The following is a 17,561-nucleotide window of genomic DNA, read 5'->3' as shown; positions in this document are numbered from 1 at the left end:
TTTATGTCATTTAGAATGATATCTTTCCTTGTAATATTGATCTGTCAAAACTATCAAAGAGCTTTCAAGCTGTAAACAGATCTGACCTTGAGTGTCTGTAAAAGTCTGTATATGCAACTCCAGCAGTCTCTTGAGAGATGGTGAAATCTCTATCCTTAAAAATTTCAGAATTCAACATCAAAAAGCCTGAACCACCTGGTCTAACTTTGAAAACTCAAAAACTTTCAAAGCTTTTTTTAAGCTTTGAGCAGGAGGTTGGACTAGTGATCTTCCAAGGTTTCTTCCAACCTCTATTTTTCCCTGTCATTTTAAAATACCTTGTCTTCTTCAGCCTCTCAGATCAGTTCATGTTTGTTTCTATCCCATTTGAACAGGGAGTGTCCTTTAGCAACCTAAGTCATAACTTTTTTTCCATACTCTTTCTATTTACCCCATATGGCTATTTTCATGTCCTACTTTAATCAGTGTATTTCCCCCTGGTTTGCCAGTTTCGTGGCAATAAGAATCTTCAATTAGTTTATCTTAACTCATTCCATTTCTCTATCAGTCTCTCTTTAGTGTTGTTCAGAGCTGTTTTCCTCCATATTACAATCTGTTAACACCTGGTTTTCTGTATGCTGATATTCTTCTAACTGTTGTTACATTTTTCACTTTTTTTCTCTAAGTTTTTAAGAAAATTCTGAAAGTTTTCTCCTCCAGAGGAAGTCAGTGGGAGCAATCTGCCAGCCTCTCCTGGACTCCAGTGGAGTCCACCTACCATCAGTCCTTCCCTCTTGAATGTCTTCCACTGCTCAGAAGTCTTAAAACTTGAGAACACAAAATATACCACTGCATACTAATTTTCATGACCTTGCCATGCCTTTCCTAGGGACCAGTAAAACATCCAGGACCATTCTTTTAGGACTACCAGTGTGTAGTGAATCAGTATTCCTTTCTATTTGCAGGTTATACTTCCTTTTCCACCATGACTGTTCAATAGACTCCTCTGACTTCTATTAGTCTGCTGGCCCAGCATTATTCTTCATCTCTCACACTTTGTTGTTTGGGGCATTTTTTTGCCCTGATCTCTCTGTTTCTCTATACCAATTGCTTGCCCTTTTCTGTTTTCTCTTTCACGAACTGAAAATTCTGTTCATGGCAGCAGCATTTGTTTAAATGCAGAAAAGATATTACCAGAAAAAGGAGTGGAAAAAAACAACAAAAGCCCAAAATATTAATTATTTCTGTTTTTTTTTAATGAAAATATACACAGCGGTGTTGTAGTACACCAAATACAACACAAAACTTAATCCAATTTGAAAACATCGATCTGTACTCCTGACATAACTGGAGCAGAATCTCCTCAGGGATAGCTGTATATATTGATGTTTTTACTGTCTGTGCCCTGCAAAACTCTGGATACTTTTAGTATTTGTAATTTTCATAGTATGCCCTGACTCCTTCTGTTAGCAAATAAATCAAACTTCACTTAGGTCCTGTCAAAGCTCTGTTGCAAGAAGTAGAACCGCGATTCCAGCTTTTGGGGTAGCTACAACCTTAGATTGGATTTCACATTGAAATTTGTACTCTAATTCTAGGGGGGTTGTTCTTTCCCAAAGAGTTACAGGATTTATTCTCAGCAGTGAAGCCAAAGCAATCCTTTGCCAGAAAACAGAGTTGTTTATAAGCAGTCAGGCAGGACTAGACAAACTAAGATGGCCACAGAAAGTAGCCTGGTGTGATTTCCTGAGAAGGTAAGTGACATCACAGTTTTATTTTTGATATCATGGGAAAATTCCAGATTGGGTGATGAGTGTTGTGTCTATCAAACCCCATAGCACAAAGCTTTTACTCCTCTTCCTCCCTAGTGCTGCTCTCATAGCATGTCCATCACCAGCTGAATAGTCTCCATCTCCCTCCTGCACCAGAGAACCCAGCTGTACTTTGACCTTCAATAAAGCAACTCACAAGCTTTTAAATACATGGGTTTAACATAAATAGCATTTATAACCATACACTGTGGATATGCATGTTATATATGTTATATAGATATATATAACATATATATATGTTCCTAAAGGGAACATATATATATGTTATATATATATAACATATATAGGTACTTCCAGTACCTAAAGGGGCTGGCTCTGACAGAGCTGGAGAGAGACTTTGCACATGGACCTGTAGTGATAGGAAGAGGGGGAATGCCTTTTAGCTGATAGAAGGTAAATTGAGATTAGATATTAGGAGAAAATACTTTACTATGAGGGTGGTGGGGCACCAGAACATATTTTCCAGAGAAGCTGTGGATGCCCTAACCCTGGAATTGTACAAGGACAGGTTGAATGAGGCTTTGAGCAACCTGGTCTAGTGGAAGGCATCCCTGCCCCATTAAGAGGGGTTGGAACTAGATATTCTTTCATGTCCTTTCCAACCCAAAAAAGTCTAGCATTCTGGGTCATTGACAGGACATCCATCCTCAACAGATGCTTTTGGTGGTTATAGGCTGCCTGTTGATTTCCTGAATTCTGTAACAAAAACTCTTACACAAACCTTCACCCTTTAGAAACATTCTCAAGCATCTTGCTGTATAACATGTTCATTTAAAGGACTATGATTTATGTTGATAGATGTACTAGCACTGCAAGAAATTGACAGGAAATCATTGAGAGTTAAACATAATCATACTGGAATTTCCCTCAGGAAATACAATGAAAATCCCCTGGCTGCTGCTTAGGGAAACTAAGACAAATGTGAGAGAGGTGGCCAAGCTGTGGTTATCAAGCCAAATGCAAAAGCTAAATGATTGAATTGCATGAGTTTTAAACTGGCTATGGGGCTGTGCTGCCATAGGAATTGCTGGCTAATTTAAGTGACTGTTTTGAGGGTGAAATAAAGCAGCAGGTAGTATGGAAGCTGACATCTCTGTGCTCCCCAGGGCCAGGCTGCCTATCCAACCTCTGCAACTCTTGGAACAGTGGGGCAGCAGTGGAGCTGCTACTCCAGCTCACTGATTCTTGGATCTCAGTGTTTAGTTCTTGGCTCCAAGCAGCCTGCTTGCTTTAGCCTGTATGAGGTGGTCAAGGAGCCATGCCTCCCAACACATCCAGTCCAATGTATCCTGTGCTGTGACCTCTCTGAGGCATTTCTCCCTTTCCTGAGCTGTTTGTGGCACATAATGAGTGCTGGTGGTTCAGACCAAACAAGCACTTGCAGCCCATCCATCCTCATTTAGGGGCTGACTCTTCCTGTGCAGCTCATCAGAGCAAGCTATCAAACAAAGTTGAGCTTGAGAGAGGCTGGAAGCCCATGTGTGCCTGCCAGCCACCTTCCAGCTGGCAAGAGACCTGAGCAATTCTACAGACTAAATGAGATGGGTCTAGAATATATTTCCTGCTCTGGAAAGGGAAGTAGTTCTCTTACTCCAGTGCTGCATGCCATTCCAGGGGTGAAGGGTGGCATAAATGTCCAGTTGGAATTGTGTGGGGCTCTGCAAAGGCTTGCACATGCTTGTGTAGCATGTGCCCTCACACAAGCAACCCAGTTGTGGCAAATTAAAGCCAGATAAACAAGCTGTACCCTAACAGTAACTTATGGTCCTAGCTGATCTCTCAGGCTTTTACCAACATATGTTGTCAATTTCTGAAGTCCCAAAAGTACAAGATCTATGATATCTGGGCTAATGTGCTCATTCACATTCCTTTCTTTCCCTCAGATTCATGCCATCCAAAGACAATGCCAAGTGCTGCTAGGCCAGGAGTTGAATTTCAAGTGGAGCCTAGAAACTTGGCATAAATGCCTCCATCAGCATTTGCAATCTCTTTGTACATCTCAGTTTCCCATCATGCTTCCAAAAGCAGCTTAATGAAATGCAGAAGCTTTTCTTCCTATGTTTGAAATGCTCTATATTTTGAACTGTCAAAGAATTAGAATGCTGTCCCAACTAACACCTTCAATCAGAAGCAAGAAGAACATTGTCAAGTTAATGGCTGTGACAAGCACACCACTGGAGCAGGATGAAGGTCAATTTATTTGCCCTAGGTTTTTATTTTCTCTTTTGCCTCAGGAAAATCGTGTTTTGACCAAGCAGGGAAGGCCTTCCCATATCTCAGCTTTCCTTCCACTGTCTGAGAAAACTAACTACTTTTTTTTTTCCCATGTTTTGGATATGTTCACAGTAATTAGAAGAAATGTACTAAGTCTCATCACCACAAATTTCTTTCTTTTCTTTTCCCTTCTCTCTAAAAGTCTCAGCACTCAGAATAAAAAGGATTTAATGCTATAAGCCTCAGAAAATAGCTTATTCTGCATAAACTCCACTTTTGAGAACTTGCAAATAAAAATGCGAGTTCCTGGAGTTTCAGGTCACCAACAGAGGCCAAATAGAAAATTATTAACCTCCTTCATTCCTTAATTAATTATAGGATATATTTTTTGGAAAACTCTTTAAACACAAGTTACAGGAGACCCTGGATGCCGTTCCTATAGAAAACAAGCAAGGTGGTGGAAGCTTTTCTTCTGACCTTTAAAATCTGCTTATTGGCAAGAATCATTGAACATCTTTATAGCTCGCTGTCAGTGTCCTCTGAAGGGACCTTTCTCCCATAGTTTCTGTGAATTTTTCATGTGCCCTGGCCTTATGATGTAGGGTTACTAAATAAGTTGTTTTCTTGGATAAATCAATACTTTAAGAGTATCTTAAAGAGTAACTTCCCTAACAGATGGCTTGCTGGATGCTCTTTTTGCTCCTTCACCCCAGCTGCAGTCTGTATACAACATTTTGTTGGAATGCTCTTCCTGTACTGAACACAAAAAAATATCCTTCTATATAAACATAATGGGATTCCTGTGATAATATAAGCAAAAACAATAAGCACCATTGCTACTTTGAATTGCATGAAATCCAACCCACTCTGTTTGGAATGGTGTGAAAATATAAGTGGACTTCATTTTTTCAACAGAGCACATTGTGCGTGAGAGCTGCCATGAATTAGGAAAAATATGTACTTAAACTTCAATAAACATCACGAAGTTCCCACTACAGAAGTTTCCTCTTAGGAGAACTTTCTAATACTAGGGCATTCATCCTACCATGAAGTTCAAACCCCACTCCTGTAATTGTGTGAGTCTATCTTCATTTGTGAAAACATCTTCACTTATGAAAACTGCTGCTGCAGAAAGCCCTGAAATGCTGTTGTAAAATTCACATGCTCAGCTGAAACCACAGAACGTTTTTTCCTCTGTGTTGTGGGAAGCCATGCCTTACAATGGTTTTTCATATTGTCATACAGGCAGAACCCTTTCCACTTCAATCAGATGGCAATATTCTTAGAGTGTTTTTTTTTTCATTTGAGTGCAACACTGAGTGTTTAAGGAAGTATCAGCCATACCCACAGCTTGCAGAAAGAAACAACAAAAATGGGTTTATTATTTCATTCAAAATAGGACTCAACTGTGATGCTGGGACTCTAATATTGTGAATGCTGGACAAATATTGGCAAAGCTTGAAAAAAGAGAATTGTTAATGACCAATATCAGCAGTGTGGGAGGTGATGACAAAAACAGGAAAATGGTTAAAAGGAAGCTAAAGAAAAGCTTCAAAAATTGTGTAAGACATATAAAATACAATCAGGGCCTTATAGTGGTATGGGGCGCTGAGCTCTCCCTGAAATCTGCCTGTTTTTTATACAGGTTGACTGTATTAATGTCATAGGATGGTCTGTGGCGGGTCAGATGTCTAGTAGGCATGTGACAGAAATATTAAGTAAAAAAATATAGCCTCAGTGAAGAATGAACTTCGATAAAGTACACATTTCAGGAAATTGTTTTACTTTACAATATTGCTTAAGTGGAAAACCAAGTTAAATTTATTGCTATGGGTAATGACTCATCCTCTTCTGAAAGAATGCAAGCAGACTTGTAATGCACTCAAACATGACACTAAAAATATCCCTTTACCATCCATAGGTTGTCTTACTGAAGTATTTCTTGAGAGGTTTTCAAAACCAGGACTTACATGTTCCAGTTCATCAAATAAGTAGGCCTTGACAGCTTTCCAAACAGCTGCATTGAGGTCTTTAGAATTAATTCTTTAAACCTTCAGCAACAAAAATTCCTGCTAATTGGATTTTAATTGTTTTCTGTGCAACATATTTAACCTGCTGCTTTTGCTTATCTATAGAAAAACAGCATGGGGATGGAGCATATTAATTTAGATGTACAGCTGTAGAAGCAGTGCTTCTTGTAGTGGTAAATACCTGTATTGTAGGATTTGCACCCAAAACAATTTTGATGTAATGATGTGCTTTACGTGTTTCCCTACCCCATTCTGTCTCTTCCCCAGTAACTCTGGAATGATGTAGTTGTCTATGGGGTTTGAAGAATTAGAGTTTTCTCAAAGTTACAGAATCTCTACTGGATTTGTGGAAAGAACAGAAGATAAGAATAGAAAGGTTTCAATCACATGCTCACTCCTTACTAAAAACTATTAAGTACACCAAGGAGATCCTTTGGGACACAAATCAATAAAAAGCCAGACACTCAATTCTACTGCTCGCGGTGTTCTTTTAAACCATGGCAGACACAGGTTTCTTAAGGTCTTGTCTTATGAAAACCTTTTCCATTCTGGTTTTTGTCAAAGAAATGCCCAGTTAATGAAAACTAAAACATTTTGCTAAAGCCTTCATAGCCCATCTCTCTAAATGTTAGGTGACCCATGGCATTTTCTCTTACCAAGTCGGCACACTTCTGCTGAGAAAGCCTGGATAGTTAAAATCCAGGTCTGTTCTGTTGTATGGATTGCTTTGTGTCTGAGCAGTCCAGGTCCTCTGACATTTCTTCTCTGAGCTAGGATCACTGAAGGAGAAGAAGCCTAAAAGCCTGCACCTAAAAGGAATCGGATGGCCTAGACGTTTTGGGCCTGGGTTTAAGAAATAACTCTGATCTGGATGCTGGATAACAAGATGTTTGGATTATTCTTATTTAAAAGAATGATCATTAATTGGTATTTCAGAGGATTGAAATTTTTTGTTTTACATTCCAGCATTATTTTTCCCTTCAAAATATTCACCTTCATTTCTCTACAGGGGTTGTAATAAATCAGATCTTTCAGGGACGTATAAAACATCATTGTGTGATCACTGCTGGGAAAAGTCTAAATGTGTCCTTAACCCAGATTCTACTTGCACAAAAACATTGATTTCTGCTCATGGTGTCTTGCAAACAGGAAGTACAGGGCCTGTTTATGGTTTTGCTGTGTATTTTAAAGTCATTATCGCCATTATAGAAGAAGCCAAAGACCTGATAAGGACCCCTTTATGCTACCATGTTTGGTCAAATGATGGTTCTATGTATACTACATGTGAATATTACAAATTTATTTTTAGATGACCAGTGAGACCTATGTAGTTTAAAAATAGCGAGGCATCAGGACTATACTGTATTCTTAAAGGACAAAGCACAGCTGCTGCATGAGCAAACACAAACCAGAAAAACCAAATTTTATAAATATGTCATCAAGATAATAAAAACAAATGTACTTGATAAGAAACATTATTCTGATTTAATATGGGTGTAAACAAGTTCACTGCCTGCTCTGTATTCAGATTGGTACTGCTAGGAAAAGAAAGGCATTTTGGCAGCAATGTTAGCTGGTTGCAGTTTTGTTTGGCAGAGTGAGAGTGGGAAAGCAGGAATAAAGAAAGGAACAGTGTCAAGGACAGGTCCAGAACAGAGCCAGACACTTGTAGAAGAGTTTTGCAGTGCTGGAAGGGCCAGCAGAGGAGACAGGTCTGGTTCTGGGTCTCTGATGAATGCACAGCTGATAATATATTATAGAACCACAGGATCAGTTAGGCTGGAAAAGCCTTCAAGATAGAGTCCAACCTATTAGCAAACATCAATCAGACCATGGTGCTGAGTGCCATATCCAGTCTTCCCTTAAATATTTCCAAGGATAATGACTCCACTGCCTTCTTGGGCAGCCCATTCCAATGTCTAATCATTCTTTCTGAAGAATTCCTTCCTAATGTCCAACCTAAACCTTTCCTGTAAAGTCTTAAGACCTTTCCTCCTGTCACTGGCTGTCCAGGAGAAGAGCCTGACCCCACCTTGCTACAGCCTTCTTCCAGAGAGTTGCAGAGAGCAGTAACATCACCCCTGAGCCTCCTTTTCTCCAGGCTAAACAACCCCAGCTCCCTCAGTTGCTCCTCACAGGACTTGTGCTCCAGACTTTTCACCAGCTTCTCTGCCCTGTCTGGATTTGCTCCAGCACCATGATGTTCTTCCTAAACTAAGGGCCCCAGAACTAGACCCAAGATTTGAGACATGGCACCTGAGTCACAGAGTCATGAAATAGAGAACAAGAAATTACATGAGTTTTAATTATCTCTTCTGGGATATGGAAAAGGCAAAAAGAAATAGGCTTTTAAAAGACATTCCACAAGAGGTAATCTTCATTCTTGCTCCTTGTGAAATGTAAGGGTTGTTAGTTGTGAGTAAGAGAACTTGTTTCTTGATGGAAATTACTTCTTGAATTTCAGCCCTAAGATTGGTGAAGTTATTGGGGGGGAAAGGGGGGCACATGCAGAGGCACAACTCTAGAGTAATTCACTTTGGGACTTTTTAGAGGAACAAATGAGATCTTACTGAAACATTCACCAGAAACTTAGCCAAGCTACTAAGTGGAATGAAACAGGTGATAATCTGAAAAGTAGTAGAGGAAAGAGGTCAAAAGTAATGATGAATAGATGATAATAATAAATAATAAAATAATAAATGATGAAAAGCTTGATGAATAGAATTGAGAAAGGCAGGACTGTTTTCCTGACATAAAGTTATCACTCTCAAAGGTAATTTCTATGATAAACCTATATCCAACCAAAGGAAATCCATGCCAAAGCAGACCATAAACTGCCAGAATATTGATGCCCAAAAAAATGACTTATTTTCTCAGAAGCATTGAATGCTGAAATATTTCTATTCACATTTTTTCTTGTATTAAAACCATGGGTACTGGGTTTTTTAGGTTGTGAGGAGGAATGAAGAGATCTTTAAAAAAATAAGTGAACTAATTTTCAGTTCCAAACTGCAGATTCTCGTGTTGCTGGCATTGAACAAGTGTCTTTTGACTGATGACCACTCATAGACAAGTTCATTGTGCTTCTCAACTACAGAAATTCCTTGTGAGATCTACAGTGTTTTAGTGAGCGAATCTAGGCCAAACCAAATTGGAGGAAGGAAACCACAGGCAGGCTTGAGTTCTTTGTAAATGGTTCAGATGGAGGAGATAAGCTCATTTGTACAGCATAAGAGAGTGTGTTGCTCTTCAGGTCTAACAGGGTGGTATTTTTCATAGACTCATTGTGGCTATGAAAGAGTTTTCAGTGCTAAGGGATTCTTTTGGTGTTGCCTGAGTGACTTAGTGTCTTTTATCTGTCTCTTGGGAATAATATAATTTTAATAAACAGACTTTCCTGGAAGCAACATCAGTAGTTGCACTTGTAATGCAAAGCAAATACCAATTTTAATTAAAAGCCCAATTCCTCCATGCCTTTATTTGACAGTCCACAGTAGTAGTTGCACTTGCAGTTGTCATGTTCATTACTAATCTGCAAAATTAACACTCACAAGATAAATGAGTTAAATACTCATAGGGTACATGTAATTAGCACATGACTATTATAAATTGTGATGATCTCCTTGATAATTAATCTGGCTTGCATTTGATGTTTGGAGGCAGTCTGGATAGAAGATATTTCAATAAGAATAAATTCCTCTGGGGCATGGGAAAACACAATGAGAAATGGGGAAGAACAAATTCATAGGTCTGAAAGAAATGTTATTTCATAGCTGCAAACTAAGGCCCTAGCTAAGGCTAGAATTTTTTTCTAAGGGCTGGAATTCTTTATCTCAGGTTTACACAGAAAGGACAGTAATGAGCATCTTGGCTCATTAAGGATCCAAAAGATGTGCAAAAGAGCAGTTCTGGTGGATTGATTTGCCTTCAGAAGAAAATGGTTGCACATGGACAGGGGGCACTTGCCATGGGAAGGAATGAAAATGCCATAGTAAGGGTTTGGGTCTTGTTTCCAAGGCCCACAGTAGGAACAGGACCTAGACCCAGGTGTGTATGGATTTAGTCATGCTATAGAAAGGGGTCTCAGGGAGCCAGAGCCATGGGAGACCTGTCTGTACACAGGCAAAAGTGTTGAGAGCAAAGCATTATTAACATACCTCCATGACCCTAAGCCTGGACTTTTATAGTAGCCCTGAGTTTCTCCCAAGAAGAAAGAAATCCTCCTTTTTGTTTATTTCCAAATGCCTACTGTGTGTCACTAGCAAATACCCAAACCTTATCCAATACTGCATACTGAGTAAAGCACTCAGCATCTCTGTTTTGTGATATTCATCAGTTATTCCTATTCCATTTATTCTGTACAATGTATTTTTAACGTGTAGTTTGCAGTGCAATACTGAGATAGGAGAAGCCAGCCTACATTTTTCTTTTCCCTTGGGGAATAGATTAACATTTCTCTCTGTCATGGCTTATTTACTGTAATTGCTGTGTAAACGTGTGGCCAACAATGAGGGGCTTATCTCAGGCTCCTTTGGAGAAAAGTAGACTTCTAATGACCTATTTCTCCCCTTTTACATTCATGGAGACAAAACCTCTCTTCTTCAGTATTTCACTGGTAAATTTGCAGTCTGCCTCAGTTTGTTACTTACAGTATGTGCTAACAACACACCGTAATTTCTATTGAAGCTGCACAGAAAAATGAATGCAAGAGGTTGCATATTGTTGCACTAATGAAGTTTTTACACCTGGGGAGAGAAAAATGCTCCAATTTGATTAAAATTCTATTACCTGCTATTGCCACATCAAACTGTTGAGCACTTCAGACATACCCACAGCACATTTATTTCCCAAAGCTTGGCATAGCCACATTGCTGAAAAAATGCTAATGCTTTGTCTGCACCACATGTGGTGTAAGCCAGGGTAATAGAATAACTCTGCTTACTTGAAATTTTTACTTTACCTCTTTGTAAAGAAGCAGGAAGGACCTTTTGGCTTGATGTCAGACTTGAGGTCATGTCTCTGTATCTGACTGCTGCAAAAGCACCTGATGGATCTGTCGGTCAGCCAATAGATGAATTCAATAAAGCATAAACGAGCTCACCCAACAAAATATTACTCTGCCTCTTGTCAGAGTTGTTTGTGTGTTTAATGTACTCATGTTGGAGTGAATTCTCTTCAGTACTGCTGGGGAAAAACAACTTTTCAGGGCAGCAGAGGCTTGGCAGCAAGTATAGTACTTAAATTATTATGCTCCAGCCCTGAAGGATGATGGCTTTACAAAGCAGACACAGAGAGCCAGGAGGATCCACTTCCCTGCTCTGCCACACAAAGCCTCTGGTTCCTTGCTTGGGAAAGTCCTTCAGCTCTCCACACTTTGAGTCATTACATGACTGGAGTCCAGAAGCTCAGAGAGACTTGCAGAAGTATCAAATAGGGACCCCATTAACAAGAACCAGTGTTAAAAGGAATTCCTGAAATGAGCCATGAGACAGGCTTGGGGTTTCTTCTCCTGGGCTTGTACCATCAGGCTGGGAACCTGACAATTAATGGTAGAAGTATAGATTTATTTTAAGTTTATATCAACTGTTTCACTCCACAAAGAAAAATCCATTAGAACTGTTGGTGCTAGTGATGATCACAGAAAGATGAGAGGTAGATTTTGCTTTTTACTAATTAGTTAACTTTTTTTTTTAAAAAAAAACTACTATTTATGCTCCACCTTTGGTTGCAGCTGGACATTTCAGTTTTGCCTTATTGCTTTCCTTGTTACTTTCCCCAAGCAGTGAAAAAGACAATTGTAAAGAATGCATGGTTGAGAGAGAATTACTGTTTCTCAGAACAAATTGCAATTTCAAAAATTTAAGCTAACTTTGAAAATCCAGGTTTCTGGTGCAAGTTAGTAGTTCTGATGTTTGAAAAAGTACAGAGGTTTTGCAAATGTACAGAGCAACATAATGGCTAAAAAACATGAAGGGGGAGAAGTGGAGCAACAGAAAAATAACAGGAAAATTAATTTCTCCAACTTTGTCATCTAAAATAATTTTCTTTGTAATATTTTAAACAAAGTGAGCATTTCTTCCATCTCTTCCACCCTGACCCATTTTGTAATTTGGAGTGGAGGAAAGTAAAAAAACCACATGGCTGTTATAGAGTCTGACTGTCCCCCAGTAAGAGCCATGCCATGTTACCAGCTTCCACAAATTGGTGCTTTTCCAAGGATCTGGGTTGCACTTTTTCACACCAGTGAAATAACTGGCATAGTAGTCACTTGTATTCTCTCTTCTGATTAGTCCACTTTTGTTTTTTAAAGTTGGTTATTGATTATGGATTGAGCTCAACATTACTTCTCAGTATTAATAACTTCCTTTTTTACGAGCTGATAATCCACAAAAAATTCCACTGCCAACATCAAGTATTGTATTGAAGAAATTGTCCTCCTTTCCTCTGGGGAGAACTGGTGGAGCCATGCTCTCACACATTTCTCTTTACAGCTGTAAGGGACATGAAAAGCCAGATTTGATAAAGAGCTTTATTGTATACTCCACGGCAGTTCATCTTGGTAGCTGAAAATGCCAGGACACTGTATAAATCATTTTATGGTACCAGTTGCTTATAAAGTTCAAAAGGTACTCATGTCAAATTCTGTCTTGGCCTGTCTAGCACTGCAGCAAACACTTGTCCCCAGGAGAACACACCAGGTCAATGGCAACGCCACACACGCAGCAAAATAACATTAATTCATTACAGCACATGCAGGACATGAGCCTGTGCAGTGAGAGCTGCTGCCTCTAAGAACAGAAGGCTCGTGGTTCAGCTGTCAAAGTAGGACAGGAGTGGAAGCTGGGGTTAGACAGCAAGGGGATGGCGTTTCTTCATATGCTCCTCTCCTGCATCTGACCTGCTCTGGACACTGCCACCCTGTCACAGGGGCCATGGCCAACTCATGAGACTTCTCTGGGAGCCCAAATCCTCATACAGCAAACTAGAAACCATCTGCTACAAATTTGCTGTTTTTACTACCAATTATCATTACCAGTTACCATAAGGTTTAGAAAATATTATATTAATGATAAGGCAACAAAATAGGGAAAACATTTTGGACGACTCCTTCCTCTGGCATTTAACCTGCACTCATTCGCATTTGCTTCTGTGCAATTGCTCTAAAATCTTTTGTGAAACTTACTCTCTGAATTTTGTTACATTAGGCAGACTCCTTCCTTACTGAAGTGTCCCCTTGTTAGTGATCTTTTGGGAGAAGATTTAAATTCTGAGTCAGAAATTGAATCATAGGAAAATATTTTTTCTTATTCATTGCATGTGATCATCACGTTCATCAGCTTCATATTGTCACATAAAAAGTCATCATGTCTCATCTGTCTTTGTTTACTCATTTTCACTAGGCTTATAAATATGATATTTTTAATCCATAATTTCAGGTGCCTACACTCTCTGGCAAAAGTTCCTCAAATTCTCATGATTCCAAATCATGTTTGGATATCTCAATACAGTAGGTAACTGCAAAACCAAACACCATTTTGCCCTGTGCTAGAATATTAAAATCCTTTGCCTTCCCTACACTTCAATTCTTAGCATGGAAATTAGCTCCAGGAAAAATTCTGTATGAAAACCCCTTTTCTTTCTAGTGCTAGTCACTTCAAAAAAGCTCCTGTAGTATATTCTATGACCTGTCAGATTATTTTCATTACAACACTTCTCACTTGAGATAAAAATTTTGTTTGTTCATTTCAAGTGGCAAAGCAGATCTTGTCCAGTGGCTGTGGAAAACAGTCATGATGGACTAGGACAACATGTGAGGAGTGTGTTCTGTCTTTCAGAACAAATGTTCTCTCTCCATTCCTGTCCTGCTCCTCAGCCAGCCTGTTCACCACTCAGCTATCAATGGCTGCTCAAGCCAGAGATTCTCATTTACTGAAGCAAATGAGCCAATAAATCTAACATGTCATAATCCCAAAGCCAAGCAAAAAGCATGCAGCTGAATTTTCCACCAGAGTACATCTGCATAGTCAGGGCAAACCCTCTGTTCAGTTTTAATTAGGATCAACTGAGGACATGACCAGCTCATTCCAGCTAGTAACACCAAATTTGTATTGTGGAATTTCCATGGATTTAATTCATGCAAATTGATAGATTAGAAGAGTTGGTCATAAAACATATTGAAACAGGGCTCTCTTTACAATGACATCCTCTTTTCTTCTATCTGTGAATACCAGATGGGAGCCTGTGTGTCTCCTGTATTGATGCATCCTGCTCTTGGAGACAAATCTAAGGATCATTTTCAGGCCTGGGACAATCCACTCTTCAGCCTGGACCAGATTTAAGTTAACTGAGGGGGAGAGGGGAAAGAGGAGAGTATCTGTCTTAATAAATAACTTTCTTGCTTTGGGTAAGAGGGAAATATATATTTTCTTCAGATAAGGGTATATCTAACCACCATACACTTGGCCAATATATTGTCCCAGTAATTTGGAAATAGTGTCCCAAGACATTCATCACCCTCTGCTTGTATCTCTGCCTGAGGGCAAGAGAAGCACAGCACCAGACATCACAGCTGGTCAAAGGACTCCACAGACTCTTTCTGCCTATTTATAATCAAACTCTGATACAACCAGGAGATTCTTGGACTGAATATGATAAAGATTGTAATACTTAGGGCAGGGGGAATAATTTCCTTCAAAGGCTTCCTCCTCTGTTTAAGGTTGCAGAATCGTTATCCTGTCCTTCTTCCTATGATTCAGATACTGAAAGTTTTTTCCATCCTGCAGCTACATTGTCAGCATATAGAAATATGCTGGCAATTTCTTCCCAAGACTTTGCTATAGCTGCTTCTTGCCTTCATGCCAGCTACTATATGCAATCAAGCTGCATTGAGAATGAAAGGTATTTTTAAAGATGGAGAACCTAAAAATCTATTGAAAGTCTCTTCTAATCTCCTCTGTACTTGTGCTACAGCTGTGCAATAATTTTCTGGACTCATGCTTGGGGAAGCATTTTCTGTAATAATTTCCTGGACAATGCTTGTGGAAGCATTTTGTGGCCATATTATGCAGTCCAGTAGTTACAAATCTTGAGTCGTCATTTAGTTGTAATTGACAGATCATCTCCATTTCCTCAGGCCTAAGTGATTCTATTAATACCATTGCACTTTTGATGCTTCTGAAGTAAGGCTGCCTGTCACAGCATCTGCATTTTTTTACTGATGTAATTGTTTTAACCCCATTGATTTTTTAATTTTTTTTCTAATTCCCTGAAGGGAAAATTGTGTAGAGGAGGAATGAGAGGATGAGAACTGTAGAAGGTCCAGCACCTCACTAGAGTCAGTCCAGTCAGCATCCTACAGATGAGTTTGATAGCAGAAACCTAGGGAAGGAGCAGAAAGGATATCCACAGGGATACCTTTCCTCTCTTAAACTGTTTCAGCTTCTGGTGGAGACTTTGAGATGTTGTTTTGGAAGATGTATTTGTCTGGTTGGGTTTGATAGCTGTAGTTAGACTGTTCTTTCTCTGAGCCTGTTCAAAGCCCTTTTGAGCCAGTCTCTCCATCATGGTGCTGATAGCTTGCTTTTTCCATAAACTCTCACTCATTAGCGTTGAATTCAGCTTCTTTTTCAGACCATTTAGAAATAGGTTGACAAGCACAGATGTAGCACGACTCCCCTGATGGCCTCTCCATGAGAAGGCAGCCCATTTATACCTTCATTTGGTTTCTTATCTTTTGACAGTTAATTCAAGAGAGGACATCCACATTCATTCCATGACAGCTTAGTTACTGCAGAAGTCCTTGGAGATGCCTCATCAAAAAGTTTAGTTAACTGAACTACACTGTTTTACCTGGGTCACAGTTACAGCTGTACTCATTGACTCCTCTGTGATATTTGATTTTCCTCAGAGAAAGCTGTTTTAATCCCTTCTGATGTCCCTAATTTACCCATGTCTCTATAATTCTATTATTTTTGTAAAATTTAATGCAATTTTCCTGCTACAAACAGTGAATACCCATTTATAGCTTTCCTACAACAAAAGCACAGTTCTGGATTTTCATTTTTTTTGTGACTTAAAAAAAATACTTCTTACTGTATCTTGGGGTTTTTTTTTACAAATTGTCTGAGAAAATAAAAGAAGTGGAAATTATGTTTGAAATTTTTTTTAATATCAAAATAACTAGTTCTCTAATAGTAAAGAAGTGGCATACTTGCCACAGTTGGAGAATGGACATAGGGTAGGATTTTGAAAATTAAGTGTATTGATATCTTTAAGTATGACTAACAGTGAGAACCCCACCTCTCCAGCATTCCCTTTCATCAATATTTACTGAGGTGAAAGACAAATAGCTAAGAGAAGGGAAATAAGGAAGAGAATGAAACATCAGCTCTTTGTGTTTTTCTCCTTAGGAGCTTCACTCTTAGCATATCTTCTGTCCCTATACAGGAAATTCCCACAGCTTTAGAGAATGGGGGTGGCTACTAGAAACAGAAAAAACATATAGGGTTATAGAAAGAGAAACAGGATGTTGTGATGTCCTTGAAATGTCAAATATTCCAGACTGGAAACTTCAGAAACCATCTCTAGTGGGAAAGCAAACAGAAACCTGACTCCTTTCTTAATCCTGTGCTCTGAGCAAGTGGACAAGGAGAGCAGGAGGAGTCCCAAGCCACACTGAGGCACTGCCCGGTGCTGTGTGCGAGATCCTTCCAGGCTGCAGCGCCGAGTCCTGAGCCTTGCACACACCGATGCTTTGCAGGGTCACTGTTCTCTGGGCCTGGGGTGGCTCCAAGGCAAACACTTCATTTTCATGCTTTGTCTTGTAAACTAAAAAAGAGCAAAACAGGTTTAGGTGAGGGCAATTTGAACTTCAATATTTCTCTGCTTCAGAACTGCTTTTATTATTGTTTGTTCCTCTCTTTCTCCTCTTTCTAACTGCTGCCATTTTTTCCATCAGCCACAGCCTGAGTACCTTATTTTAACTATTCCCTGAATCTAAAATGCAAGCCATGCTCTCTTGTCCCTGTCCAACTCCCAGCCTTACTGATTTTTTTTTTTTCCTCAAACCCCTACAAATAATTGATGCTCCATCCGTGTATTCCTTCAAGTCAATCTCAGTGCCCTTCAATCTCTCCACTCATGAATGCCACAAATGGCTCCTCTTTATTTACTGTCTTTTTGCTGCTTTTAACCCTCAAGGACTCTCTGGTCTCTTCATCGCTCTTACTGTTATAATTTTTCTAGTCCATCAATTACACTACTTTCAATGAATTGTTGGTTTACTATACCAACAAACACCAACTGCTTCTTCCCTGTGTCCTTTATAAATCCTATAAAAGCCACTCAAACAGACGCACAGTAATCCCTGAAAACTGCATAAATCATAAGGTAGGAAGCTTGGAATAGTCAATAATAGTTGGAGTTTAAAAATACTCATTAAATTATTCGTTATAATGATAGAGTCAGGGGGAATGTGGGTGGCGAAAGACAAACAGTTGAGAGTAAA

General features: G+C 39.3%; 1 protein-coding gene across 1 annotated transcript in view; it reads right to left on the bottom strand.

Moving 5' to 3' along the window:
* Positions 1-16,256: 16,256 nt before the first annotated feature.
* LOC131580639 (uncharacterized) overlaps positions 16,257-17,561 on the bottom strand; it is a 57,192-nt gene continuing 55,887 nt past the window's right edge. Inside the window, exon 5 of the mRNA XM_058842054.1 lies at positions 16,257-16,882. Coding sequence (XP_058698037.1) covers positions 16,674-16,882 — 209 coding nt within the window. The 3' untranslated portion in view covers positions 16,257-16,673. The remainder of the gene's footprint in view (positions 16,883-17,561) is intronic.

This window comes from Poecile atricapillus, chromosome 6 (genome assembly GCF_030490865.1).
Source record: "Poecile atricapillus isolate bPoeAtr1 chromosome 6, bPoeAtr1.hap1, whole genome shotgun sequence".
Lineage (NCBI taxonomy): Eukaryota > Metazoa > Chordata > Aves > Passeriformes > Paridae > Poecile > Poecile atricapillus.
Note: the sequence above shows the minus strand (reverse complement) of the source record. Positions and strands in the feature narration are given on the sequence as shown.